The sequence below is a fragment of the Aspergillus fumigatus genome, chromosome 8 (assembly GCF_000002655.1).
Source record: "Aspergillus fumigatus Af293 chromosome 8, whole genome shotgun sequence".
Lineage (NCBI taxonomy): Eukaryota > Fungi > Ascomycota > Eurotiomycetes > Eurotiales > Aspergillaceae > Aspergillus > Aspergillus fumigatus.
In genome coordinates, this window is record NC_007201.1 from 1,218,062 (window position 1) to 1,242,340 (window position 24,279).

Genomic DNA, 24,279 nt, shown 5'->3' on the forward strand with positions numbered 1-24,279 from the left:
CTATGAATATCCCAATATCGAATCAAGACGGGGTCATCATCATCACAATTTTGCTTGTCCTTCATGGGCATTTCCCTGCCAGGCAAACCCTACCTTCTTCCCAATGCCCGGTTCCACAATGACATTGACAACGGTGACCGTATCACTTAGAAATCCTTCCCTCGTAGCAGTCTCCAGCTCCTCTTCAGAGCGGACAAAATACCCCTTCCCACCGCACATAGGTCCAAATTGCTCGTAGCGAGTCTCGTAAAGAAGACTAGTCGACCGCAGGCCCTTCTTACCATCATCCCGACCGTCAGATTTGGTGTCGTTGGCCGCCGTCTGAGCCTGTAGCTCTTTCCAGGAACTCTCGGAAGCACTGTCGCCGTGGTATATGCCCGAGTTGTTCACCACGAAGATAAGTGCCGGGATTCTGTAGCGGGCCATGGTCTCGATTTCCATCGCGCTGAAGCCAAACGCACTGTCGCCTTCAAGCGCCACGATCTTCTTCGGTTTGGCCGTGGATGCCGGAAAGGCGTTGTACGCCTCGTGAGCGGCGATGATATACCCCATTCCCACGCCCATCGTAGCATATGTGCCAGCGTCCAGACGCTGACGGGGATGATTCAGCGGGAAGACCGAACGGGAGATGTCCATGGTGTTCGCGCCTTCTGATACATACACAACGTTCCCATCTTCAAACGGCGCCAGCGAATTCAGCGTCGTCTTGATAATCTGAAAGGCCCGCTGGTACGTCAAGGGCGAGTTCTTCGGCGTAGGTGTAAACGCCGCCTTTTGCGCCTTGGCCTCATTCTTCTTCGCCGAATCGGCCAACAATGCCAGGAACTGGCTTGGAGCAGCCGACGAGGCATACCGCCAGTTCGAAAGCGAAACCAGGAGCTGCTGGACTACCAGATCGATATCCCCGACGATCCCCAGCTCCGCCGTGCCCGCATTGCGACCGATCTCCTCGGCGCAGATATCAACCTGGATGATCTTCGCCCGGGAAGACCACTTGGGCGGCTCGCCAAAATGCAGGATCCAGTTCAGCCGCGCCCCAAGCACCAGCACCACGTCCGCGTGCTTCAACGCCGCGCTCCGCGCGCTCGACACATTGAGAGGATGTGAGTCGGGTACTACCCCTTTCCCCATCGGGGTCGGGAGGAACGGAATCTGAGTCTGCTCGACTAGCTTGCGGATCCCGCCCTCGGCCCTTGCATACGCGGCCCCCTTGCCGATAATCAGTAACGGCGCACGAGCTGCCTTGAGCAATTGCGCCGCCTTCAAAATCATTGCGGGGTCCCCGCTTGCCTTGGGAGGCGGCGGGACGAGGATTTCCTCTGGCTGCGGTAAGTGGAAGCCAGGTGCTGATTTGCCCTGGATTAGATCGGCAGGGAGGTCGACGAAGGTCGGACCAGGACGTCCGTACCAGCATGTCCGGTATGCGTTTTTGACGGCGCCGGCGACGAACGCGAGAGACGGCGGTCGCACTGCGAACTTGGTGTGTGGCGTGAGGAAAGAGATGGCATCCATCTCCTGGAAGGCGCCCTTGGTGACGCCTGAGGTCTCCGCCGATCCGGCGAGTACCAGCAGCGGGAAGTTATTCGCGGAAGCATTGCCAATCTGTGCATTGCAGGAGCAACTGTCAGTCACAGCTTAATGGTTTGATTTGGACCGCAATGCGCTCGCTCACCCCAGCTAAGGCATGGAGGACTCCCGGTCCTCCGACGACTAGACAAACACCAGGTTGTCCTGTGAGGTACCCGTACACACTCGCTGCATAGCTGCATGCCTGCTCGTTGCGAAACGCAATGAAGCGAATACCCAAGTCGATAGCACTCTCTGCTATTTCGATTACTGGTATACCCACTATCCCGAAGATCACAGTGACGCCGAGGTCCCGCAGCGTCCGGGCGATCAGTTGAGCACCAGTAACGACAGCCATCCTGGTGCTAGGGAAAGTGAATCAATCCAAATATTAAGCAGATTAGCCAATCCTAGCAATATAAAACCGGTGTGTTAGGTTTTAGATGAGTGATGGAAGGCCATTTTTGGAGCATGGAACAACCTGGGGATGGTTATCGATGAGGAGATGCTCTGGGACACTTCCGAGGTTCCAAATGACGCAAAGCCCGGAATGATTCCCGAGAAGTCAAGGCGTTCGTTATGAACAGCGACATCTAGAAATCTGTATCTTTGTTTGGCTTTAATCATGGGGATTTAATACTAGATGGCTTATCAGAGAGTATAGAGCACTAAAATCTATTTGCCGATAGCGATCTCTCAAAGGTATCAATCAAAATCGCTATATGTTGACCTCCAGGTACGAAATAAAGACATCTGGTATCCAACACATCAACTGAGATACGACATAATTATGTCCGATCATGCCAAATTCTTGCCCGTTCCCTCTAGAAGACAGAAAGCGCACGAGATACCATCCCTAGAAATCGAACTCTTTCCTGAACACATTCACATCCATCCCTGCCACTACCATATCAGCCAGATCCCGACGGCCCATCTGGCTGAACACACGCCGCAGCGTATCGTACAGGTTCGTGCTCTGGTTCTGGCTGATATGGAGCATCCGCTCAAGTTGTTCGTCATCAATACCGCCCTCACCACCGCCAACGATCTCGCGAGCTCGCTCCCGGCCTTCCTGTTCGACGACACGGTGCATAGATAAAGCGCCTAGGAGGTGCTGTGCAGCCTCAGGGTAGCAACCGATGTTGATGCAGGACACGCCAAGGTTGTACCGGGCACGGACAAAGTTGGGGTTGATGGTAAGAGCTTGCTCGTATGCCTGAATAGCCTCCTCTGAGCGACCGGAGTTGGCAAGTGTAGCTCCGAGACGGTTCCAGAGAAGGTGAAGCTGCTCCTTCTGATTCACCGTGCCCGACTCGGTAGATGCCAGTGCGGCGGAGAAGCAGTCGACAGCCTTGTCGTATTCCTCTGCACAGTAGAAGAGAACACCCAACCCGACTTGGACATCTGGATCCATATGCTCGCCAGAAGGCGACAGCTGTGCCGCCTTGATGAACAGATCGGTGACCCGTTCATGTAAAATCTGGCGATCTGTGAAGCCCAAGTCTGCGTCAGACGACAGATCCTTAGGATCGATGATCTGAGGATACTTGACAGACAGCCAACGCTCGAGGGTACGGTAAGCCGTCGAGTCATAACCTTCGTTTGTATACGAAACAGCCAGCCCCATGAGGGCGTCCAAATTGTTGGGATCGATCTTCAGCGCCTGTTCCAGGGCACGAATAGCAGGAAGCTCCTTCTCATTTTGCGCCTGTGCGGATCCCAGCATTGTCCAGGCTTGAACGTGCTGAGGATCCTTTTGAACAGCGGCCTCGAAAGCCAACGCGGCCAAGGAAAGATTGCCACCTTCGCGCATGATCTTGACACCTTCTTCAAAGGGATTGGCCACATTCCGGAACACGTTTTCCTCTTCGAACATGTAATCGCCCAGCTGAGGATCTCGGAAACGCGTTTGGAGATTGTCAAAGCCGTCCCACTCGCCAAGGTCTCCCATGTGCAGGTTGTCGTTGATTTCGAAAGAAGCATCTTCATCTGCCAGTTTTCTACTTGTCGCCGTTTCAGCTTGGACTCTTTGCCATACGCTCTCAAAAGCATCGTAATCTTGAGCATTACCGGTATCAGTAGTGGGGACTGACCTATCGAGATCATTCAGCTCCGCCTCTATCGCCGCGTTGGCCTCATCGTCCAGCGTCTGGTTACCCGCCGTCTCCATCTCGGCAAATTGTGCCTCCCAGTTCTCATCATCGAGCTCGACCATGCGACCCTTGCCCTTGTCCTGAGTAGCGGCCTCCGCGGGCTGTTGTTGCATGCCCATGGGTGTATAGGATGGGCGCATCATACCCATTCCTCCCATACCCATGTACCCCATGCCCATAGGACGCTGATAACCGGCCATCACCGGCGACACGGACGTGGCTGGGCTTGACGTTTGTGGCATGCCGACCCGACTCTGTTGTTGGAAGCGAGCAAACTCTGCAGGTGTGAATGCGGACCCGTTGTTCATTAGCGGTCCTGTAGGGCCGGCAAACGCAGCCTCCATCCGGGCATGCTCGCCAGTATCAAATTCAGCCGCCCACCCGGGAGACCCCGTTCTCGGCGGAGTGGTCTGGAAGTGATCTAGCTCGCGCCTTAGTTGTTCCATCGCAAATGGTTGTGGTGCTGTCCCGGGAATCTGGCCTGGTTGTTGTGCGGCAAACTCGTCCATCATCTACTTAGATTACCAATCCATTGTTAGCTACAGTAAGTAGCAGCGGGCTTCAAAGAGAGTGAGATTTCGTACCTGATCTTGCCCCCCCATCATACTCCTTGACCGCATGCTCTCTTGCACGCCCCCGGGACCCCTACCGACAAGGCGGTCCCGTTGGAGTGACTTGTCGTCCTGCACATGCTTGGTGAACTGTGAGAGCGGGTTTCCCGCGGTAGAGCACTCGGCGCCACCAAGGAACGACATGTTGACGAATTCACTAGAAACCTGTCTGAAAAAAGTGGCATCAACAGTCAAGAAAGGATCTGAACGGTCAACGATCAGTTTCAATAGAGTCTAGACAAAAGGAGGAGGAGGATGGAGAGGTAGATGACAACGGTATCTCCGCCAAAACGTGGGGTTTGAAACCGATCGGAGACCTGCTGATGCCGAGGTCCGCCGTAGGTCACGTGCTTTGATATCAGGAAACTCCTGCCCATTTTCCCCTTCTCTTCTCCTTCTAGTATTATGCTCCAAGTCGTTTCATCAGGCGTAGGCGGTGATTCATATGTTGTTAGATTCAGATACCAAAACTCTGTGTTGTATAGATTACACTCGTGAATGCCGGCTATAGTATACATCGTCTGCAGGATGGTACATCATTCGTCGAATTCTTGCAACCCAACCAAGCGCACAAAAAGAGACAGAGATTAACCCAATTTAATAATGCCACTGACTACTCTTCATCCGGAACCCCCTCGATACGATCACCCCTTCTGTTGGTACTACTGTAGTCCACGCGAATCCGTCGACCGTAAGGTGCCTTCCCGCTGAGAATCTCGAAAGCCTTCTGAGCGCTCTCGACATCGAGGAATTCTGCATGAGCGAAGCCGCGAGGTTGCCCTGTCCGTCGATCAACCGATACGCGAACATCAATAACATTATTGATATCTCTGAAGAGCTCGTTCAGATCCCGATCTGTCATCTCGAACGACAGGTTGCCGAGGTACAGCGTCCTCGAAGCGGGCCGCAAGGGCCTGGTACCGCCGCTGCTCGCATATTGCGCGGTTATACGGCGGCCCTCAAAGATTTGCAAATGCATAGCCTCGACGCAACTTTTGGCGGCCTCAATAGAGTCAAAGTGCACGTATGCAAACCTATTCACAAAACACAGACAGATTGTCAGATATCTCGTTTTCCCGCAGAGAACAGTAGGAACTGGGCTCACCCTCTGCTCAATCCTCGGTTATCAGTAATGAGATCAACTCTCTCCACAACGCCAAACTGCTGCATGTGGTTCTTCAAATCTTCCGCCGTCACATCGTAGAACAGATTACCAACGTAGACAGTCTGTCTTGGCCGGAGATTCTCTTCCAGGACCCGGAGCCGCATCTTGGGTTTCTGTGGCCGCGCATCGCGAGTATCGGGCTCCGCCAAAACCGTCTCGGAATGGCCATGATGCTCATGCTCTGGTGAGCTCGTCGGCTCCTGGCTGGCGGTGTTGTCGCTGAACCATCTCGTATGTAAAGCTAATTGAGATTGCAGAGGGGATAATACGGGTAGTGGGACGCGAGGTGCAAGGGCCCTGGCAGACCATGTCGGCGCGGTGACCGGCAAAGACAAGAGGCGACTGGCTGCTCGCCGAAAGCAATGCCTGTAGAGAGATGCAATCAGTCACGGTGGCCCTGGTAGAGAAAAGTTTATCACAGCATCCTTATTCAACAGATAGGTTATTTTCCTTACATTTTCCGTGTCCTCGTGAATGAGTTAGTGGTGTATGACCAAGAGCAAAGCCAGAAGTACAGAATGCTGTTCAACAGAAAAGTTCGCCTAATCGAATACGATAAGGTCACGTGACTGGAACAGATCATTCCCAATGATGAAACTGATGGATTCTACTCCGTACAAATGGCGCATTCCAACAGCTTGTGTCTCGCGCAAATAAGTAAAATGAAACCAAGCTAGTGTCATTTACTGCGGCAGTATTGCACATTCAGTTGTGGGAATCGAGTGGAGAAACAGGGTATATACAGTCTTCCGGATTTGTACAATTCCCAGACATCCCTAACAAGTGGGTCAATTGAGTCCTTGAGGAAACGCCACACCTCCAAGCCCATACACCAGGTTGGAAAAGGTAATATTGCTGGAAAGAGGTGAATAACTGGACAAGTGAACGTTCAAACAATGCGCTTTTGCTATCGACATGAGTACTTATAAGGTACCCTCGCCTGAAGCGTTACTGCTTTTTTGAGGAGAGTTGTTGTCGTAAGGCCCGTTAATACCCAGGCCCTCGTACTTCACCGGGTCTGAAGAGAAGACATTAGAAAATCGAGGCAACGACCGCATATTATCTACAGTGTTGCCTTGCTGCATGGAAGATAATTGCGTAGATGACAAGGACCCCTGAGCTTGTAACGATGGGTGAAGCGATGGTTGTGGTGATGGTTGCTGCTGCTGTCCATCGAACGTTGGCCACCATTGGTTAGGTATGTCGAGATTCGAACTCTGAATATAAGTGTCCCAAGAATCCTGTTCGCCGGTGTTAGTAATGCCCAGTGGTGTCAAAGGGATGAAAAAAGGGGCAAGCGTACCCAATCCAAGTTCAGCTGCATATCAGGCATTTGTCCGAACATCGTGCTGAACGGGGACAGAGCTCCGGGTACCTCTGCCGTGGACCCAAATGCGCCCGGGGCAGATGGCGTTTCTGACACTTTGAAACCAGTTTCATTGAATGCTGGGGATCCTGAGTTTGCAGCGTTGATTCCACTGCTCAATAATCCCAAGGTCATCGCGGCACTTTGCTTCTCGTCCTGAGGTTCGAAGGCCGGTGCTGTGGCATTGCTGTCTGGAAACCCTAAATTTAGTTTGGCAAGCATCACGCCGAGGATGCCAGCGGCTTTCCAAGCTTCAAGCGACTCCTCACGCAGTTCCTCCCAGATCTCTCGAGAGCGCTGTAATGCAATGATCATTTCCTGTCGTCGCTCCCTGCCCCACGCAAAGGTGTCGCTGGACTCTCTTCCACCAGCTTGGATTTTGAGCCCATGATACAGGTCGAAGCAGACAATAGATGCAGCCAGCAAGTAATCGGTAGAGCTGAGGGAATTTATGCGGTTCTGTTTTGTACGCAGACGTCCCGTTGGCCTTGTCTCTGTGTGTAGCATTGACTGAAACCGCAACAGCTCCATGGCTGAATCGATGCAAGTCTTGCGTGAGTAGGCGAACCGGGGATTTCCACGTGCTAGAACTATATAAGGCCGGTGGAGAACACACTGTGCTTTATGATAGACACTCATGATCTGCCAACGATCAGTACTACAACTCGCGCTTATGACTGGCAAGTGATTGACGTACACCAAAGCGCGACATAATCAGATTGGACGGGTCCAACTGACACTCCTCAAAAGGACGAATGACAAGATGCTCCGGAATCAGGTCCCGGGCTCGGCGAAGCTCAGCATCCAACTCCATCACCTTGTCGTACGATTCACTTTGCACACTCGAGGTGAGCTCGGTAACGCGACCAAATACGTACGCCAGACGTGCTTTGGCAATGAGGTAAGAGATAGGGGTCGGTTCATTCGCCGGTCGTGAGGGAGGAAGTTCCTTGCAGTTTTCGTCGAAATCATCATCATATAGATTCCGCGGGAGCTCCGTATCACTATCCACAGTGCGAATCATGCTGGGAAGCCCAACCTGAAATGAAAAGAGCAAGTCCGACTGCCGCACGAAAGTCCATACGCGTCGGCGCATCTCCCCTTGAAAGGGGGTAATGTTGGGGAAAACTTTCGAGTCCCGGTGGTATCCCATTCTCATCGCTAGCCTTGCGACGACACCGACGAGCACCCACACCGAAATATCTGCTTCCTTCGTTTGGCGAAAGTCGCCATGAAGATGGAAGATGAATGTCTCGATTAAGTAGGGATAAGGTTTGGTATAATCGGCCAGAGTCAGACATTGAGCGACCAGATTTCGAAAACTTCCAGCCATATCCAGGGATTTCCCTCGAAACTCGGGTGGCTCATCTCCTTCATGGTTATATGACAGCATAGCAAGTCGCATCATGGCGAACAGCATACCCACCCAGACAATGCAGGATTGCGAAGGATCTTCCCAATGTTTGTTATACTGCGGAGAAGGTTAGAAGGATTAACAATCTGTAGGAGAAAAATTATGCTTACCTGAGCTTGAAACGTCGGACCATGAAGAATATCTGTTCATAGTTAGTCATCGATGCATTTGCATGCACGTTCTCTAGTTCTGTCGGTACTCACGAGTCGCTGGATCATAGCTATTGAAATAGCGAGCAATAAGCATATCTGATGTATATCTCGAGGGAAAGGAAGACATAATCTCTGCGCGGCTCGCAGGCTTCATGGCCCCAAGGAGCAGCGTGGAGCCCGGGACATCGCTCGGCAGCTTGGATGTATTAAATTTTTCGGCTTGCTCCTCGTACTGCTTCTTGCACGTTTGGAAGTAATTACGGACTTCGGCGATCTGTGAAGTGTAAATAAAGATAACTCATTAAGCGCATGGTCAAGTGCTGACTCACATCGTTGAGCAGGGAAGCCCAGTGCGCATCGCTGATATAATATGATTTATTGTTGTCGACTTTCATGATACCAAATGACTTTGTAACTTGCTCCGTATCGCTCTCCTCCGGAGCATTTGAAGTCTCCTCGTCCAGGTCGATGTCGTGGGTTTGATTGAGGGAGCCGCCACTACTGCTCGTTCCGGAAATTGCTGCCATTGCCGCTGCTGGACCTGCGGACTGTGATCCGTTGGTCATCAGGGACAGTACCAAGCTCTCGAGTCTGTCTATTCTGTTCTGCATATCGTCGGGGGAACTTGACGCCGAGTTCTGTGTTGCATTCTTTCTTCGTACACTTGCTTGAGCATAGGTACAGGAAGATGCGTCGCCTCGCTTTACGCAGTTCTCGCATGGGTGGGCGCGGTTACATTTCAGTCTGATATATGATCTGGTGTTAGAAGTATGCTCTTCTTCAGATAAAGGGAAAGGGCGAATACTCACTTTCTGTGCCGGCAGGGGCCGCAAGAAAGTGGCACCCTGTTTCGCTTTCGAATGACCCTAAATTGCCCATCCGGCGAAACGGCACCAATGCTCGAGGAGGTGGATGGTGGAGTGGGCGACATTTCGGAGATGAGACCTTGGTGAACGGTTGTGCTAGATTTGTGGATACGTATTCGCACGTAGGCTAACCAGCTTCACTTCACGATCGGGAATCCAAATGAGCACGGCGCAACAGCGAGGTCCCGAGCGAGCGAAACGTGCCACCAAGTGCTTATCTGAGACCGGGTTATTCCAATCCAGGTGGAAATTGTTCGTCGGTGTCTGCGCGGTCGATTTAACAGGTACCTGACCAGAGGTGTGAACGACGCGATTTCTTCGCCGTGGGCAGATTTTATCCTTGAGATACTGAGAAGAAAGCGCAAGTTCAATAATGCTTAGTTTCTGATTGCGTTTCCGCGGACGATTCAGCAGCGAATAATGAGCCTGAATTGCTTAAGCTTTAGTGGGGTTGATAAGTTGCGGCGGCGTTCCCTCAAGTCGAGCTCGATGGTGATTTATGCGACGGTGCTTTTCTGCTGTTGACAGCATGCGCAAACATCACAGATATGGAGTGCTTGAGCTAGTGTGTGTTAATAATAAGAATCGTAGAAGGCGACCGAAGGAAGGGAAACGATAGTGTGGATGGATGAACGGACGGGCGCAAGCGGTCGAGGGCTATCGAGTGATGTCGAAACAGGGGAGGGGGGGGGGGCGACGGACCTATCCTTCATTCTTCTGCGATATGGCGACCCGCGGAAGAGAAGGACGTTCGCTCAATAGGATGCGCCAGTTCTGGAGAACGAGAATTAAGGACACGGTTGAGAAGTGAATAATGAAAGGACGATCAACTATGGTAGAACGTAAATGATGAGATTCAAGATTTCCCACATATTATCTCCGTTATCACCACGTTTTGCTGCCTGAGGCCTAAGACGAGGTTCCTACTATGGGAGGCTTCTACAAAGTTCTTCATACCTGATAATAGTAATGAATGATCCTTATTATCGCCTAACTTCACAAGGAAGAAGGTCATACAACTGTCAGAAATGGTACTATGTCCAGTGAGCTTAACCGAATATTGATAAGGGTCGTTTTCCAAGTGGAATACGAGCAGTCAGACAAGAGACAGGGCTCCAGGCAGCTACTTGGTTACGCGGACCCAAGACAAGACTTTTCAGCAAAGTGTATGGAGTATGGGAGAGACCATCCAGAATCTAGACTAGACTAAGTAGCATGGCTATCCTCTACTGCTTGTTTCGTAGAAGTAAGGAATTTGATTTGTCGGTCGGCCAACACTAGGTGGATATATCCCAAGGTACCTCCTAGCTCCAAATTGGATTGAGTCATCGAACAGCCACCAAGTTAACTAGCACTGTATTCTGCCATTTCCACTTGCTGTGTTAGTGATTTAGTCAGCGCTAAGCTACCGATCAACTGGTGAAGTAGGAGAGTGTCTGCCCAAAAAAGGCTTGTTAAGTTGGTGATGGTCTCAGTGTGCTCTGCATCGATGCTTGACAACAGGAAGATCCTCTGCAGTTTTGCAATCCCTAATCCGTAATTATGGAGTAGATAGTAGTGCATTTTAGAATTTTAGCAGATGTACTGAGGGATTCATGTCTCTTTCCATCAAAAAAAGTCAACGGGAGGATCTACTGTGTACCTACTCCTTACATATCCTCATAAGGCACAGACAGATGCATCAAAGAGCAATACCATGATGCTATGTTCAAGGGGGACCAGAATAACTGAGAAACAGACATCATTCTATCCATTCTTTCCACCTGTTCAGTAGATGAATTCTATTCTATTGCGCAACCACTGGAGTAATCTTCAGACATTGTACCGACATGAAGCAAGACAATCTCTCACTCTCTTTTGTGTACTGTCGATCATCTCCCAAGCTAGGTACAAGGCAAGGTAATGGTCCAGCCAACAATGATACCTCTGCCATTACCACCTTCCTAGATTTTGTGGCACATCCTCCGGGTTTCGATTGGGCTAAATTGCCATGGGGGATGTGCAATCCCTTTGCCAACTCAGTCTCTTTCTCGCTGGTTGCATAATGCTGTAGTAACCGCCTGTCATTCACTATATAAAGTGTAGTCAAGTGGGGGGAGCTGGAGATAGCTCGAAAATCCCCCCAGCGCTTAACCCAATCTTCCTTAGACCATTCTTTCTCATACTTTCATTCTCTTACATACTCTGTGAACCTGGTGAACTTCCTCATTAGACTCAATTCTACCATGTCATCAAGAGGTGCTGGGGATTCCCAACCTCGACGCGGTAGAGGAGGCGACCGTGGATGGGCACGCGGTGGAGACCGCGGCGCTAGTGGACGTGGAGGCGGCCGAGGAGGCACTATGGAGCTTCCATTCCGTCCAAGCGTGCCAAGAGGCGGGTCTTATAGAGAAGACTCAAGAGGTCGTGGAGGGGGCGAATTCAGAGGCAGCGGCAGAGGGGACTCCGGAGGTAGAGGGGGTAGAGGCGGGGGCTTCAGAGGTGGCCGCGGCGACCAAGGGCCCAGGATATTCTCGTATGTGGCTATCAATCCTTTCTTTGTGTTTTTAACGGCGTATTGGTTGATTGATTGTCCTTGATAGTCAAGGTGACCTGGTTGTTGCTCCTAGCCCTAGAGTCGAGCAGACTGAGGCCGCCATAGCCAAAACTCTGATAACAAAGCGACAGAAAAATGTCAGCCAGGCTCGTTACCCAGAGCGTCCAGGTTATGGAACTCAGGGCTCTCCGGTGACGCTCTACGCCAATTACTTCGAGTTGAAGTCTGTGGGAAAGGAATTGTTCCGCTACAATGTCGATATCGTCGCCGACTCAGCTAGAGCCAAGCCTACTGGAAGGAAAGCCCGACAAATCATCCGGCTCTTACTGGACGAGCATCTCTTGCAATACCAGAACAGTATTGCCACGGACTACAAATCCACCCTTGTCTCTAGGGTTGAGCTTCCCAGTCAAGGGCAGTACGACGTCCGTTACCGTGACGAGCACGAAGATGACTACCCCGAGCAGCCTAAGGTTTACCGTGTCAACTGCCAGTTCACCGGTAGACTGAACCCCGGCGATCTCCTTGACTATTTGACCTCGGCAAATGCCTCCGCCATGTTCGAGTCCAAGGCAGAGGTCATGCAGGCGATGAACATCGTCATGGGCCATCATCCGAAGGCGGACAGGTCCGTTGTATCCGTTGGTGCAAATAAGCACTTTGCAATCCATCCAAATGCAGCAGAGAGATACGATCTCGGTGCAGGCCTTGAGGTCTTACGGGGCTTTTTTGTGAGCGTTCGGGCTGCAACGGCTCGTATCTTGATCAATGTCCAGATTAAATACGCCGCCTGTTACCAGGAAGGCCCGTTGGCAAATGTGATCAACGAGTACCAACGTAGTAACAGTCGCGATATTTACAAACTGGAGGCTTTCCTAAAGAAGCTGCGCATTCAGGCAACCCATATCGTCAGGAAGAATAAAAAGGGACAAGTAGTACCAAGAATCAAGACCATTGCCGGGCTCGCAACTCGGGCTGATGGTGCGTCGCTTCCTCATCCCCCCAAAGTCGCAAGACATGGGGCTGGCCCAAATGACGTTCAGTTCTTCCTCGATGCGCCTGGGCAGAAGAGCGAGCCTGGAAACTCCAAGGGCAAGAAAGGCAAGAAGCCTGCGAAAGCTGGCCCAGCGCCAGCCGGCCGGTACATCACCGTCTCGGATTTTTTCTTGCAAGGTAAGTTCCCCTAGACTGAGAAACAGCTATTGAAGAGGAACGGCACTGATCAGACTGGCAGAGTACAACAAGTCTCTGGATTCCAACATGCCGGTGGTCAACGTTGGCACCAGGGAGAACCCATCCTACTTGCCTGTTGAAGTTTGTCTGGTAGAACCCGGACAGCCAGCAAAATCCAAGCTTACCCCGATGCAAACGCGCAATATGCTGAGCTTCGCCGTCCGAGGTCCTGCTTCAAACGCATATTCGATTGTCTCCAAGGGCACTGCTGTCCTCGGCCTCAAGAATCCCCTTAACCCTACTCTTGTATGTGTTCTTTAATCAGTGTCACGTTAACCATTGACTGATTGATCATAATAGGCGAGTTTTGGCATCCAACCAGATCTCCAGCTCGTAACTGTTCCAGGTCGCGTTCTCCCTGCGCCGCGAGTATACTACAAAGACGCCAAGTCGAACCAAAGACATATCGATACCATGGGAGGCAGCTGGAACATGAAGTCAATCAAGTTCTCCACATCCACAAAGCTGCCTTCTTGGACTTGGCTCTATATTAACAGCGAAAGGGGCATACCTCGCTTTGAGAACCCAGGTCAACTGAACACTTCTCTTCAGGCCTTCACGGCCAAGCTGAACGAGATTGGTGTCGCTGCTGCCGCCCCGAAGCCCGGAATGATGATCAGGTTGACTGGAAATGACCACGAGGGAGAGATTGACAGAGCAGTGGGCGAGCTAATGGGTCGTCATACTCCCACCCTCATCCTCACCATTCTCTACAGCAGTGACGTAGAGGCCTACAACTGCATCAAGAAGATCTGTGACGTACGTCGCGGCGTGCGCAATGTCAATGTCCTCGCTGAGAAACTGAGAGGCGCCAATGACCAGTACTACGCCAACGTCGGCCTCAAGTTCAACCTGAAGCTTGGCGGAGCCAATCAGATCCTCAAAGCGAGCGAACTTGGCATCGTCGCCGAGGGCAAAACAATGCTCGTTGGCATCGACGTCACGCACCCGTCCCCCGGCTCCTCCGCCGAAGCCCCCAGCGTCGCCGGCATGGTCGCTTCAATCGACTCATCGCTGAGCCAATGGCCCGCCGACATCCGCATCCAGACCTCCCGGCAGGAAATGGTGTCAAACCTGGACGAGATGCTCAAGGCCCGGCTGCAGCGCTGGGCGCGCGCCAACAAGAACGCCCTCCCAGAGAACATCATCGTCTACCGCGACGGTGTCTCCGAAGGCCAATACGACGTCGTCATCGAGCAGGAACTGCCCCTGCTCAAGAAGGCCTGCGTAGAGACCTACCCCGCCGCAAGCACCAAGAAGAACCTCCCGCGCATCTCCATCGTCATCGTCGGCAAACGCCATCACACCCGCTTCTACCCCACCCGCGACGAGGACGCCGACCGCTCCGCCAACCCCAAGAACGGCACCGTCGTCGACCGCGGCGTCACAGAGGCCCGCAACTGGGACTTCTACCTCCAGGCTCACACCGCCATCAAGGGCACCGCCCGTCCTGCCCACTACTTTACCGTCTGGGACGAGATCTTCGCCCACCAGAAACCCGTCGCCCCCTTCCAGAACGCGGCGGATATCCTCGAGGATCTCACCCACAGACTGTGCTATCTGTTCGGCCGTGCCACCAGGGCTGTGAGTATCTGTCCGCCTGCCTATTACGCGGACCTGGTCTGCACTCGAGCCCGCTGCTACCTGAGCAGTGTCTTTGATCCAACACCGGCGGCTACCCCGTCTGTGAGTGAGATTGGGGGGATCGGACGTGGTGGGCTTGTGAAGGGTAGCGATGTTCAAATCCATGAGAACGTGCGCGATACGATGTTCTACATCTGATGCGTTGATGCAGTTATCTGTAGTCTGCTCTATTGTAAGGTTTCAAGGAGCGAATGGACTTTCCAACTGCATTCTGTTGTTCGCTACACGCCTAATTGTCTTCCAGTTAGTTATTCCGAAGCGAATCAGATTGAGAGCCTTGGTTTATCTGCTAGTTTTAGACGTTTGGGTTCACTTTTTGGTACTTTTTATATTCAGTGAAGCAATTCATACACAGTCCTCGTACCTGCACTAGCTTAATACATTCAAGAATCTGCAAAGAAAATAATGGAAAAAAGGACAGTAGAAAATGCCCGAGAAGAATGGAAGTAGAGTACACAGGCGGAGAAACGGAACGAACAGCTTGAGAATGGAATAGAATCATGGATCCGTTCAGGCATCAGCCGTTAATCGATGTTGCGAACTCATATTGCTCACTCATGGAGACATGGTATCACTTCTGTTACTGGACTTTGACAATTTGTCGCACGTGGGCTTGAGTTCGAGCCGGTGAACAAGCCGCGCTGAGAAGTCCGGCTTCCCGAATCGTATGAGTGGTTTATTCCTCGTCCCCGAAGTCCCAGTGCTTTTCATTAACGTGGCGTAGTGGACGACGCTGGGGTGGAGGTGCAGTTTTGCTGGGCTGCGGAGACTCATCGTACGCTTCCCAGGAAGGCTCCATCATCTTGACGGCCTTCAAGCGATCTGTCCCCATCGGCTTCTGGTTCTCGTGACTGACCTTGCCATCCGCGGGCGAGGACCCGGTTATGCTCCAGTGAGTCTCAAAGTCCTTCTTCCGATTGCCGCCGTTTGGGACGACGCCAAGTGGCGCCTTTTCCGCCGCGTTCTTTCCAGGAGACTCTTCTTCATTGTACATGTGAGTCTTGTAGAGATTAAGACCCTTGTTCTGGAAAGAGCTGATGATGCGGGACTTGTGCTGCTCGTCGTCATTATCCGTGAGGTCGAAATGCGTTTCCGCATCGCGTCTGGGCTGCACTACGAAAGGTTTCACGGGAGGAGTTGGCTGAACCTCGTCATCGCTCCATCCAAAGTGCCGTGCTTCCTGGGGACGGGGCTGGCGTTTAGGCTTCTCTGGTGTTACAAAATCCTCGAAATCCCAATGAGGGACGTGGCGTGACATGGGGCGACCGGGTTTCGACTTCACTTCGCGTTCGCTGTTATCGGCGCCGAGCTCAAAATGATCAAAGCGTTTCGGGTTTGTCTTGTAGGCGATTTGCTGCTTAGCCCCTGCTTCATCATCCTCAAAGATACGAGAAGCGTGATAGTTCTTTCCTGCGCCCGCTTTGGGAGCAATGGCCCGGGACTTAGACGGCGTAGGCTCCGGTGCATCGTTTTCGTCGTCGCCGACAAAGAGTTCGCTGTAATCACGTGGAGGGGGCTTTGCGGATGCAGGAGCACGAGGAGCACGCACCGGCTGAGCGCGGTCCTTTCCAGGCGACAAGAGTTCTTCCAGAGACTCTGCCGCGTAGGGATCCTTGATATGTCTCTTCGAAGGAGAGGCGGACTTTGAGCGGAAATCTTCACTGTTTTCCTTTTGAGGGGGCTGAGGCTCTGCAGGACCCTCACTTGCGGGGGTAGAAGCGACGGCAGCTTTGATCAAACGTGTCTGGTCCTTTCCATCACGAATGGGCCAGCCCCGTCCGCGAGCGCCTATAACGTCGACCTGTTTCAAAAGTGAAGCTTGGTCCCAGTATATTCTAATATTCTGAATTTGGTTACACGAATCGAAGCGCACGATGTGGACCTATTGAAGCACACCAGGAGGTTTAGCTGAGTGGACAATGCAAGGAGCGTCGGGAATTGAGAACATACCGTGGGGAAAGCTGCGACTCGGTCGGCCAGGAAGTTATCGTCTAGAGAGGGGAGATAGGCCCCGCCTCCAGACACAAACTCCAACGTAACCTCTACATCCAAGCATAGAGAATTTGAACCCTCGATTGCGTCAATTATATCTGCGGCTTTCTTCTTCACGACGGTCTCTTGCTTCGTCAGATGGCTGACGATCGCATCGGCACCGTCGAACTGGGTGGCCGTGGTGATATAGATCAGGGACGCATTGGCGGCCAAGGGAACCGACTTTGGATTGGCAAGGAACCTTTGGTACAGGTCCCTGAGAGACATGATTCCAGATAAGATTTAGAGATTCAAACGAGTGTGGAGGATGGAAACGAATTGATGAATAAAAAGTATAGAAGAGGTCGTCCAGAGATGATTGGATCGCAGTCGTTCGCAACAGTGGGCAGGACGCGGAACTGTTTATGATGGAGGACACGAACCACAGTTTGGCCTGAGCCTTCCCAGATTCTGTCAATCAATGGTTCACTTGCGCATTCAACAACAATAATAGAAACCCGGGAGACGGAGAAGTCGTTACCTTGGAGCTATGTAGAAGGGAATGAACTCTGGTATTTGAGAATGTGGCAGAGAACCGCCAACGGAATATGTCAGTCAAACACCAATGAACAAGGGAAACAGTGTCTCTCAAGAAGTATGAAGACTAGAGAGTAAAAGGACAACAATTACAATAGAGACAAAAATTATTGGCAGTCAAGTAGTATTTGATTCACTGGAAATGCGACGCGTCCGTAGGAAGCCGCTTTATTATTAGCTATCGGTCTGAGAAGTGAATAATAAAACTTAAGAGGAGTGAAACTGTGCAGGGAAATCATGGCCCGGGTGGCATCGTCACAAGACAATCGCAATAAAAATAACGGGATGGGTCATACTCTCCAGTGCTCTGTTGTTATTATGGAGTACCTCTGGATAGCCTAGGTACGGTGGACTTGGAAGTCTGGACAGATGAATCTGACAAGATCAGGGTTCCATCGGCATCTGGACAATCAAACAGTGTGTTTCCCGGCCAAGCAGAGGGTTGGAGACTTCTCGCGCACGGCTGCAACTTCCAAGAAGGACCGCACCAGTGTTTCACCACTTCGGCTACAAAGCCACACTACTGAAGCATCGTCTCTCCGGCAATTACGGGGCCTTCCGTCTCTCCTGGCTGGTGTTTATGGCCAAATTACTCAGTTGTGCTCGCAGTTATGAAGAGCATTGGAAGCCCTGCACCTAAGTCTGGATAGAATTGGGACTCTCGAGGGTTGTATATTTGGCTCTAACGCTCATTGGTCAATGGACAAAGAGTGTTTACCATGATAGGAGCCATGATCTTTATTCCCGCTTGGTGATTACCCAACTGAGTACAAGATTTGAGATATACTTCGAGGCTCTCATTCTGGAAGCAGATCTTCGATGTGTACTCAATAGTCCAAAGACTCCAATGTTCTCGTCATACGCTATCGTGCAGTCTTCGAAGCGAAGACCATACCGATGGCTTTTCGGAGCCTTTCTTCAAAAGGATAAGCTGAACGCAACCACTTCCTGAATGGCGAAGAGTACCCAGGCTGCGGTGATGGTTGAGGCATCTTATTGTCCACTTCACGAGCATGTTTCCTGACACGACTGATCCCTAAATCCAATCGTCCATGTACTCGAAATCCTAGTATGCCTCATGGGAATATTGTGATATGGGTGTTGATATTATCGCGAGTGTTTGTCAAATGGGAAAGACGAGTTTTGGGCTCCTTGAGGTGCCATTATAATGGTCTAAAGAGAAAGTGAAACAATGATTAGTGACGATACTCCTATAATTAGGCCACACAGATAATCACTCACCCAAGATAATCTTCTTTGATGGTTCCAATAGCATTGATAGCAGCTACGTCAGGCTTGACACCGAGGATTTTGAGCCGTAAACTGGTCCCCTTTTCGATGACCTGGTCGGCATGATCCGTGTACTGAGGAGGTACTGTATTTGGCTCCCACTTAATATCTGAAGGAATGTTCTTGCCAACCGGTTAGCATCAACATTTCGTCCTGAAATCAAGAATAGGCGACATACTTTTCGCGCAATGAAAACGGATAGCGGCCCTGCCAAGGTGAAAATGCCAGTAGGCTTAACGGAAGTAACGATTGCATCGACCTGAAAACCAAAGTCAGAGTTAAGAGGACAATTGCATATATATTCGTGCAAGCATACCGTCTCCCCCCTGAAAGGCTTCCAGATGATCGCACGATATTTGATTGTGTATTCGGCTTGCCCGCTTCCTGGAAGGACTCGCCCCTCCCCAATATCTACCATGTCCATGACACAAATGACGAAATGATCACCAGTACACCGGCCTTCCTCTTCCTCGTTAAGCCTATTGATTAAATACTCCCGCATGTTCGGCCCGAAGTACGACGGGTGCAGTGATATCACCTTGGTCTCTTCCTTTAAGAAAAACATGGCGCAAGTCTCTTTTCAAGCCGCACAAGGTAACTATTCCAACGACAACAGTCCTTCTCAGTACTATACGATACAAGTCTCCAATTGAGCGTTTATGTAGTGGTATGCACGTCCGCGCTTCGACTAACGTCCCGGGGGCTTGTTACTGGCGATGTTGAGCAGGCAGCGGTATGATCGGGCGCGAGGAGAATTCAAGGAGCCGTAGCGACTGCGGTTGATCAAGATTGAGGGGCGTGAATGTCTTGGGAAGCGGCAGTTAACGATAGTGAGATCAGTCGCTCATGGTAAGAGGCAGTGATATGCAATTTTGGTTTGGCAGGAGGGCCTTGAAAAACGCTAATGGAGGGTATAGAACCGAGACATCAAGAACAGACTGGTATTTCCAAGTATCGTCAACTTCCTGATGGGAACGCCAGACACAGAAGCTCTGGGCTATGAAGATTCGTCGAAAAGTAATCTTTCGAAGTGACTGCCTGGTCAATACCAAGGACGAAGTCACCTGACCTGTATGATCTGTACGATACCTGAGAATAAGGTAACAAGAAGAACCCCACCCATTACAGTACGGTAAAATTATTGCACCGAGTTACTCTCATAATTTCTGTAACTATTAGACAAATTGGATACAACTTAATTACCTTGGTTGCATCCTCGGCCTGACCCCTCGCACCTGACGTCCCACCATAAATTGCCTGAGACAGCATACTTAGAACACTACTTAAAATGTCTTATTTCTCCACCACGTAGCTGGCCTGATCGTAGCAACCCCGTCGCTTTGAAGCTGGTAAACAAGTCTCTCCATGCTATTCCTTTGATTCAATAAAGTGGTTGGACGGGCTCAGAGAAAAACACAACCCAACGTAAAATGGCGTTGAACCTCGAGAAGCAACTCCTTTTTGTGAGTCTCTTCAGCTTCAGTGATTTGATGAACTAGTGCTTATACCTACCTACAGTATGGTGCCTATCACAATAACCCGGTAGGCTTGCCACACTCTCCATCTCCGGTAATCGATGTTTAAGCTTATTCGTTCTCAGGTGAATTTGGCCATTCACATCACCTGTGTACCAATACTCTTATTCACAGGTATAGCTTTGGTACGTTCATTGGTTCCGAACGCTGACCTCGACAGCACTGACTCCTAGAACCTCAGGCTTCGAATTCGTCGGCCCTGTTCAACCTTCCTGAAGCTATAAGCTTTGAATACCTTCCAGCCAATCTCGGCACGATCGCAGCCTTTATATATGCCACCTTTTACATACTCCTAGAACCTGTGGCCGGGGGACTGATCGCTCCGCTCCTGATCGCTAGCGCAGCTTATGCTAACTATCTGCTGAGCACCTACGGCACAACTGTCAATTACTGGGCCGCAGGAATTCACGTTGTCTCGTGGTTACTGCAGTTCGTCGGCCATGGCGTCTTCGAAGGTAGAGCTCCAGCACTACTTGACAACCTTGTCCAAGCCTTGCTCCTTGCTCCTCTCTTCGTCTGGTTGGAGATTCTGTTCTTCCTCGGATATCGTCCTGAGCTGAGAGCTAGATACGAGGAGAGCGTGAAGAAGGAAATTGCTGCCTTCCGGAGCAAGAAGGGTGGCGCCGCGAAATAGTCTACTGGTATAGCTCGCTTTTGACCCGACTGGTGTGCATGGCTTGACTGTATCAGCGTGGACATGGTAAGTGGCTTATGGCCGTAGCTGTTGTCTTATCCTTCTTTGTATCAGAGCTCGGGTACGTCACAATGTAAGACCGTTCGGAAGCATTTGCGACTGCATATTAGACTCGACCCGACTATGTACAGCTCATGATGTATCCGTTATGGTAGCGAATGATACATGTGTTTACCCTATGGAAGCAGTTTGACCTTGTGCATGGGCCGCCTGGAGAGTATCATACAAGAGTACTCTTGGAAAAAGCACAACAAGCTTGTTTTCATCATAGTTACTTCGTAGATTAGATGTTACCATTGGTAGTGTCCTTGAGTTTGCTTGCTGTGACGAAAAGATGTGGATGACTAAGCCCATAATTTCCGCAGATCCGAGAAAACGAAAAACAGAATTGCCAGCTGTCCCGATGGCCAAGCCTAGAGGGATTGCCAATTTCATCGACAATACGAAGCTTTATAAGATAGGAATTTTTTTAAAGTACAATATAGACACATTAGAATAAGGAAGACTTTATGATAGAATATTTTATGGATCGAGAGTGCTGTGGGAAAACGACATCATTGACCTGAATTTCTCTGGGGGTTGGTGTCCCGTGAACGCACTAGGGCGGCTTCGGAGCCCGTTGGTGAGGCTCGGCAAACTAGGCTTAGTGGCAGTCGTGAGAATCCTCCCAACCCGGACGACAAAGCTCTCCTTCTATCCATCCACAATCCTTTCTCCTCTGCCACCTTCTCCCCAATTATATCTCTCCTTCAGAGAAACCACTCTCCCACACCTCTGAACCCCCATCACAATGTTCAGGAACGCTTTGCGGCAGTCTAGCCGCACCGTTGCGGCTGCCACTGCCACTGGCAGAATCGCCTCGGTGAGTCTCATCCCTACTCAGGTCGACCTCATCGCATCAATATGGTTGTTTCCATCTCGAAAAAACATCTCAATCGGTGCTCGAATCGCCCCACCATACGTCGACATATTTTTTTTGATTTAGTTTCACGCATTGTGGTTGGATTGTGCTGGCATTGACAAATTTTGCGTCTCGACAGGTTCGCGCGGCTGTTCCCGGCCCCCTCGCCGGTGCCTCCAAGCAGGTCCGTTCCTACGCTGCTGAGGCCAAGGCTTCGCCCACAGAGGTTTCCTCCATTCTTGAGCAGAGAATTCGTGGTGTTCACGAAGAGGCTGGCCTTGCTGAGACTGGACGTGTCCTTTCCGTCGGGTATGTGCTAGATCAATGCTGGTTGAAAATTTCGCACACCGCCGCATTTTCATTGAAATCATCAAATACGACAGACATTCCGCTGTCTGTTCAGTTGTGTCAGTAGACTGATATGTTTTTGCCTTATAGTGACGGTATCGCTCGTGTCCATGGTATGACCAATGTCCAGGCTGAGGAGCTGGTCGAGTATGTATCTGCCTTTGATGAAGCGTTGCGTACCTCAGAAAACTGACAAATGATCAGGTTCGCCTCTGGTGTCAAGGGTATGTGCATGAACTTGGAAGCCGGCCAGGTCGGTGTTGTGCTTTTCGGTTCCGACCGTCTCGTCAAGGAGGGTGAGACTGTCAAGCGTACTGGAGAGATTGTACGTTAAGTTTCCTGATATCGTGGCTTTTTACCCTTACGATATACTTACAACGTACACAGGTCGACGTTCCTGTCGGTCCCGAACTCCTTGGGCGTGTCGTTGACGCCCTTGGTAACCCCATTGATGGCAAGGGCCCCATCAACACCAAGGCCAAGAGCCGTGCTCAGCTCAAGGCCCCTGGTATCCTGCCCCGTCGTTCCGTCAACCAGCCTGTCCAGACTGGTTTGAAGTGTGTCGACTCCATGGTCCCCATCGGCCGTGGTCAGCGTGAGTTGATCATTGGTGACCGTCAGACTGGTAAGACCGCTGTTGCTCTCGATGCTATGCTTAACCAGAAGAGATGGAACAACTCTTCCGACGAGAGCAAGAAGCTCTACTGTATCTACGTTGCCGTTGGCCAGAAACGTTCCACTGTCGCTCAGCTCGTCAAGACCCTTGAGGAGAATGACGCCATGAAGTACTCCATTGTCGTTGCTGCCACTGCTTCTGAGGCCGCTCCTCTGCAGTACCTCGCTCCCTTCACTGGCTGTGCCATGGGTGAGTGGTTCCGTGACAACGGCCGCCATGCTGTCATCGTCTACGACGATCTTTCCAAGCAGGCCGTCGCTTACCGTCAAATGTCTCTGCTGCTCCGTCGTCCCCCTGGTCGTGAGGCCTACCCCGGTGACGTTTTCTACCTGCACTCCCGTCTCCTCGAGCGTGCTGCCAAGATGAACGACAAGCACGGTGGTGGTTCCCTTACTGCTCTGCCCGTTATCGAGACCCAGGGTGGCGATGTCTCCGCCTACATTCCAACCAATGTTATTTCCATCACCGACGGCCAGATTTTCCTGGAATCCGAACTCTTCTACAAGGGTATCCGTCCCGCCATTAACGTCGGTCTTTCTGTGTCCCGTGTCGGTTCCGCTGCCCAGGTCAAGGCCATGAAGCAGGTCGCTGGTTCCCTGAAGCTGTTCTTGGCTCAGTACCGTGAAGTTGCTGCTTTCGCTCAGTTCGGTTCCGATCTCGATGCCTCCACCAAGCAGACCCTCGCTCGTGGTGAGCGTCTGACCGAGCTCCTCAAGCAGAAGCAGTACTCTCCCATGGCTGTGTCTGAGATGGTTCCTCTCATCTTTGCCGGTGTCAACGGTTACCTCGACGGTATCCCCGTCAACAAGATCCTCACTTGGGAGTCTGACTTCCTTGCCAGTGTCAAGAGCAACCAGCCCGAGATCCTTGAGACCATCGACAAGGAGGGCCAGGTCAGCAAGGAACTCGAGGCTCAGCTCCGTGAAGTCATTGTGAACTTCAACAAGTCTTTCAACGCATAGGTGAGCAAAAGGCAATTGGGTGATTGAACCACCGTGTACTGTTTTTTCCTGACGCTATGTGTATAGACAAGATAGCTTGTACAATTTGATTCCACTGTTTTTCTCTTGTTTTCAAGCTTCCGAAACGGGATCGCCCCAGAGCAAGTGTAATCGCGGCTCGGTCATTGCACTCTGGCCTTTTCTGTAGCGATGAAACTCTAGGATGACGGTGTGGAGGCAAAAATCAAAAAGATACGATTAATATCCTGTACGTTTAGATCTTTTGGGCGACAAGGGAGTGGGACAAGAGGGAATGATTGGATTGTCAGCTTATCCTTCAGAAAAGAAGGTACCGTCCAATTAACCCCATAGTGCAGCTTCTTCGTTACCATCATGCAGCCAGAAATATGATTTCCTTTGTTTCTAACTAGATTCTGCTGTCTGCACGAATCGGGCAAGCTACATCTGAGCCATATGCACATCGACCAACTCCAAGCAACCGTAAGAGCACATAATTATCATAGATATCTATTGAAATAGATATATCGGGTCTCGAATTAGCAATTTGTCGAATTATCCTCGACGCTGCTGAATGGAACTATGAATGATTTTTGGAGCAC

At 51.0% G+C, this 24,279-nt stretch overlaps 9 protein-coding genes across 9 annotated transcripts; 3 read left to right on the plus strand and 6 right to left on the minus strand.

Moving 5' to 3' along the window:
• Positions 1-42: 42 nt before the first annotated feature.
• On the minus strand, positions 43-2,193 carry AFUA_8G05230 (indolepyruvate decarboxylase family protein; the record flags this gene model as incomplete). The annotated part of the gene is made up of 3 exons (XM_742233.1): positions 43-1,602; positions 1,673-1,931; positions 2,045-2,193. The coding sequence occupies 3 exons, from the start codon at positions 2,191-2,193 to the stop codon at positions 43-45; spliced, it is 1,968 nt and encodes a 655-aa protein (XP_747326.1).
• A 229-nt stretch (positions 2,194-2,422) lies between these two features.
• pex5 (tetratricopeptide repeat protein) lies at positions 2,423-4,474 on the minus strand (the record flags this gene model as incomplete). The annotated part of the gene is made up of 5 exons (XM_742234.1): positions 2,423-2,548; positions 2,648-3,454; positions 3,593-3,870; positions 3,904-4,231; positions 4,304-4,474. 5 exons carry the CDS (start codon positions 4,472-4,474, stop codon positions 2,423-2,425), a joined length of 1,710 nt encoding a protein of 569 aa, XP_747327.1.
• Positions 4,475-4,744: 270 nt separating this feature from the next.
• Positions 4,745-6,078, minus strand: AFUA_8G05260 (nucleic acid-binding protein; the record flags this gene model as incomplete). The annotated part of the gene is made up of 3 exons (XM_742235.2): positions 4,745-5,364; positions 5,436-5,861; positions 5,951-6,078. The coding sequence occupies 3 exons, from the start codon at positions 6,076-6,078 to the stop codon at positions 4,944-4,946; spliced, it is 975 nt and encodes a 324-aa protein (XP_747328.1). The 3' UTR covers positions 4,745-4,943.
• A 76-nt stretch (positions 6,079-6,154) lies between these two features.
• AFUA_8G05270 (uncharacterized protein) lies at positions 6,155-10,297 on the minus strand. Its single transcript, XM_077805320.1, has 8 exons — positions 9,996-10,297; positions 9,237-9,855; positions 8,757-9,171; positions 8,479-8,701; positions 8,386-8,417; positions 7,559-8,332; positions 6,799-7,503; positions 6,155-6,736 (listed from the first exon to the last, which is right to left on the minus strand). Exons 2-8 carry the CDS (start codon positions 9,356-9,358, stop codon positions 6,419-6,421), a joined length of 2,589 nt encoding a protein of 862 aa, XP_077661447.1. The 5' UTR covers positions 9,359-9,855; positions 9,996-10,297; the 3' UTR covers positions 6,155-6,418.
• A 1,056-nt stretch (positions 10,298-11,353) lies between these two features.
• Positions 11,354-14,844, plus strand: AFUA_8G05280 (putative RNA interference and gene silencing protein (Qde2); the record flags this gene model as incomplete). The annotated part of the gene is made up of 4 exons (XM_742237.2): positions 11,354-11,808; positions 11,876-13,002; positions 13,064-13,308; positions 13,363-14,844. The coding sequence occupies exons 1-4, from the start codon at positions 11,519-11,521 to the stop codon at positions 14,842-14,844; spliced, it is 3,144 nt and encodes a 1,047-aa protein (XP_747330.1). The 5' UTR covers positions 11,354-11,518.
• A 538-nt stretch (positions 14,845-15,382) lies between these two features.
• On the minus strand, positions 15,383-17,681 carry AFUA_8G05290 (uncharacterized protein; the record flags this gene model as incomplete). The annotated part of the gene is made up of 3 exons (XM_077805321.1): positions 17,219-17,681; positions 16,657-17,137; positions 15,383-16,588 (listed from the first exon to the last, which is right to left on the minus strand). The coding sequence occupies exons 2-3, from the start codon at positions 16,963-16,965 to the stop codon at positions 15,383-15,385; spliced, it is 1,515 nt and encodes a 504-aa protein (XP_077661448.1). The 5' UTR covers positions 16,966-17,137; positions 17,219-17,681.
• A 103-nt stretch (positions 17,682-17,784) lies between these two features.
• Positions 17,785-19,609, minus strand: AFUA_8G05300 (DNA-directed RNA polymerase II subunit RPB7). The gene is made up of 4 exons (XM_077805322.1): positions 18,881-19,609; positions 18,743-18,823; positions 18,517-18,686; positions 17,785-18,447 (listed from the first exon to the last, which is right to left on the minus strand). The coding sequence occupies exons 1-4, from the start codon at positions 19,127-19,129 to the stop codon at positions 18,438-18,440; spliced, it is 510 nt and encodes a 169-aa protein (XP_077661449.1). The 5' UTR covers positions 19,130-19,609; the 3' UTR covers positions 17,785-18,437.
• A 206-nt stretch (positions 19,610-19,815) lies between these two features.
• On the plus strand, positions 19,816-21,111 carry AFUA_8G05310 (2-hydroxy-palmitic acid dioxygenase MPO1). The gene is made up of 4 exons (XM_742240.2): positions 19,816-20,027; positions 20,083-20,106; positions 20,165-20,224; positions 20,281-21,111. The coding sequence occupies exons 1-4, from the start codon at positions 19,995-19,997 to the stop codon at positions 20,731-20,733; spliced, it is 570 nt and encodes a 189-aa protein (XP_747333.1). The 5' UTR covers positions 19,816-19,994; the 3' UTR covers positions 20,734-21,111.
• Positions 21,112-21,371: 260 nt separating this feature from the next.
• AFUA_8G05320 (F1F0 ATP synthase subunit alpha) lies at positions 21,372-24,084 on the plus strand. The gene is made up of 6 exons (XM_742241.2): positions 21,372-21,655; positions 21,834-22,003; positions 22,133-22,189; positions 22,247-22,367; positions 22,430-23,680; positions 23,747-24,084. Exons 1-5 carry the CDS (start codon positions 21,584-21,586, stop codon positions 23,678-23,680), a joined length of 1,671 nt encoding a protein of 556 aa, XP_747334.1. The 5' UTR covers positions 21,372-21,583; the 3' UTR covers positions 23,747-24,084.
• The last annotated feature ends 195 nt before the right edge of the window (positions 24,085-24,279 follow it).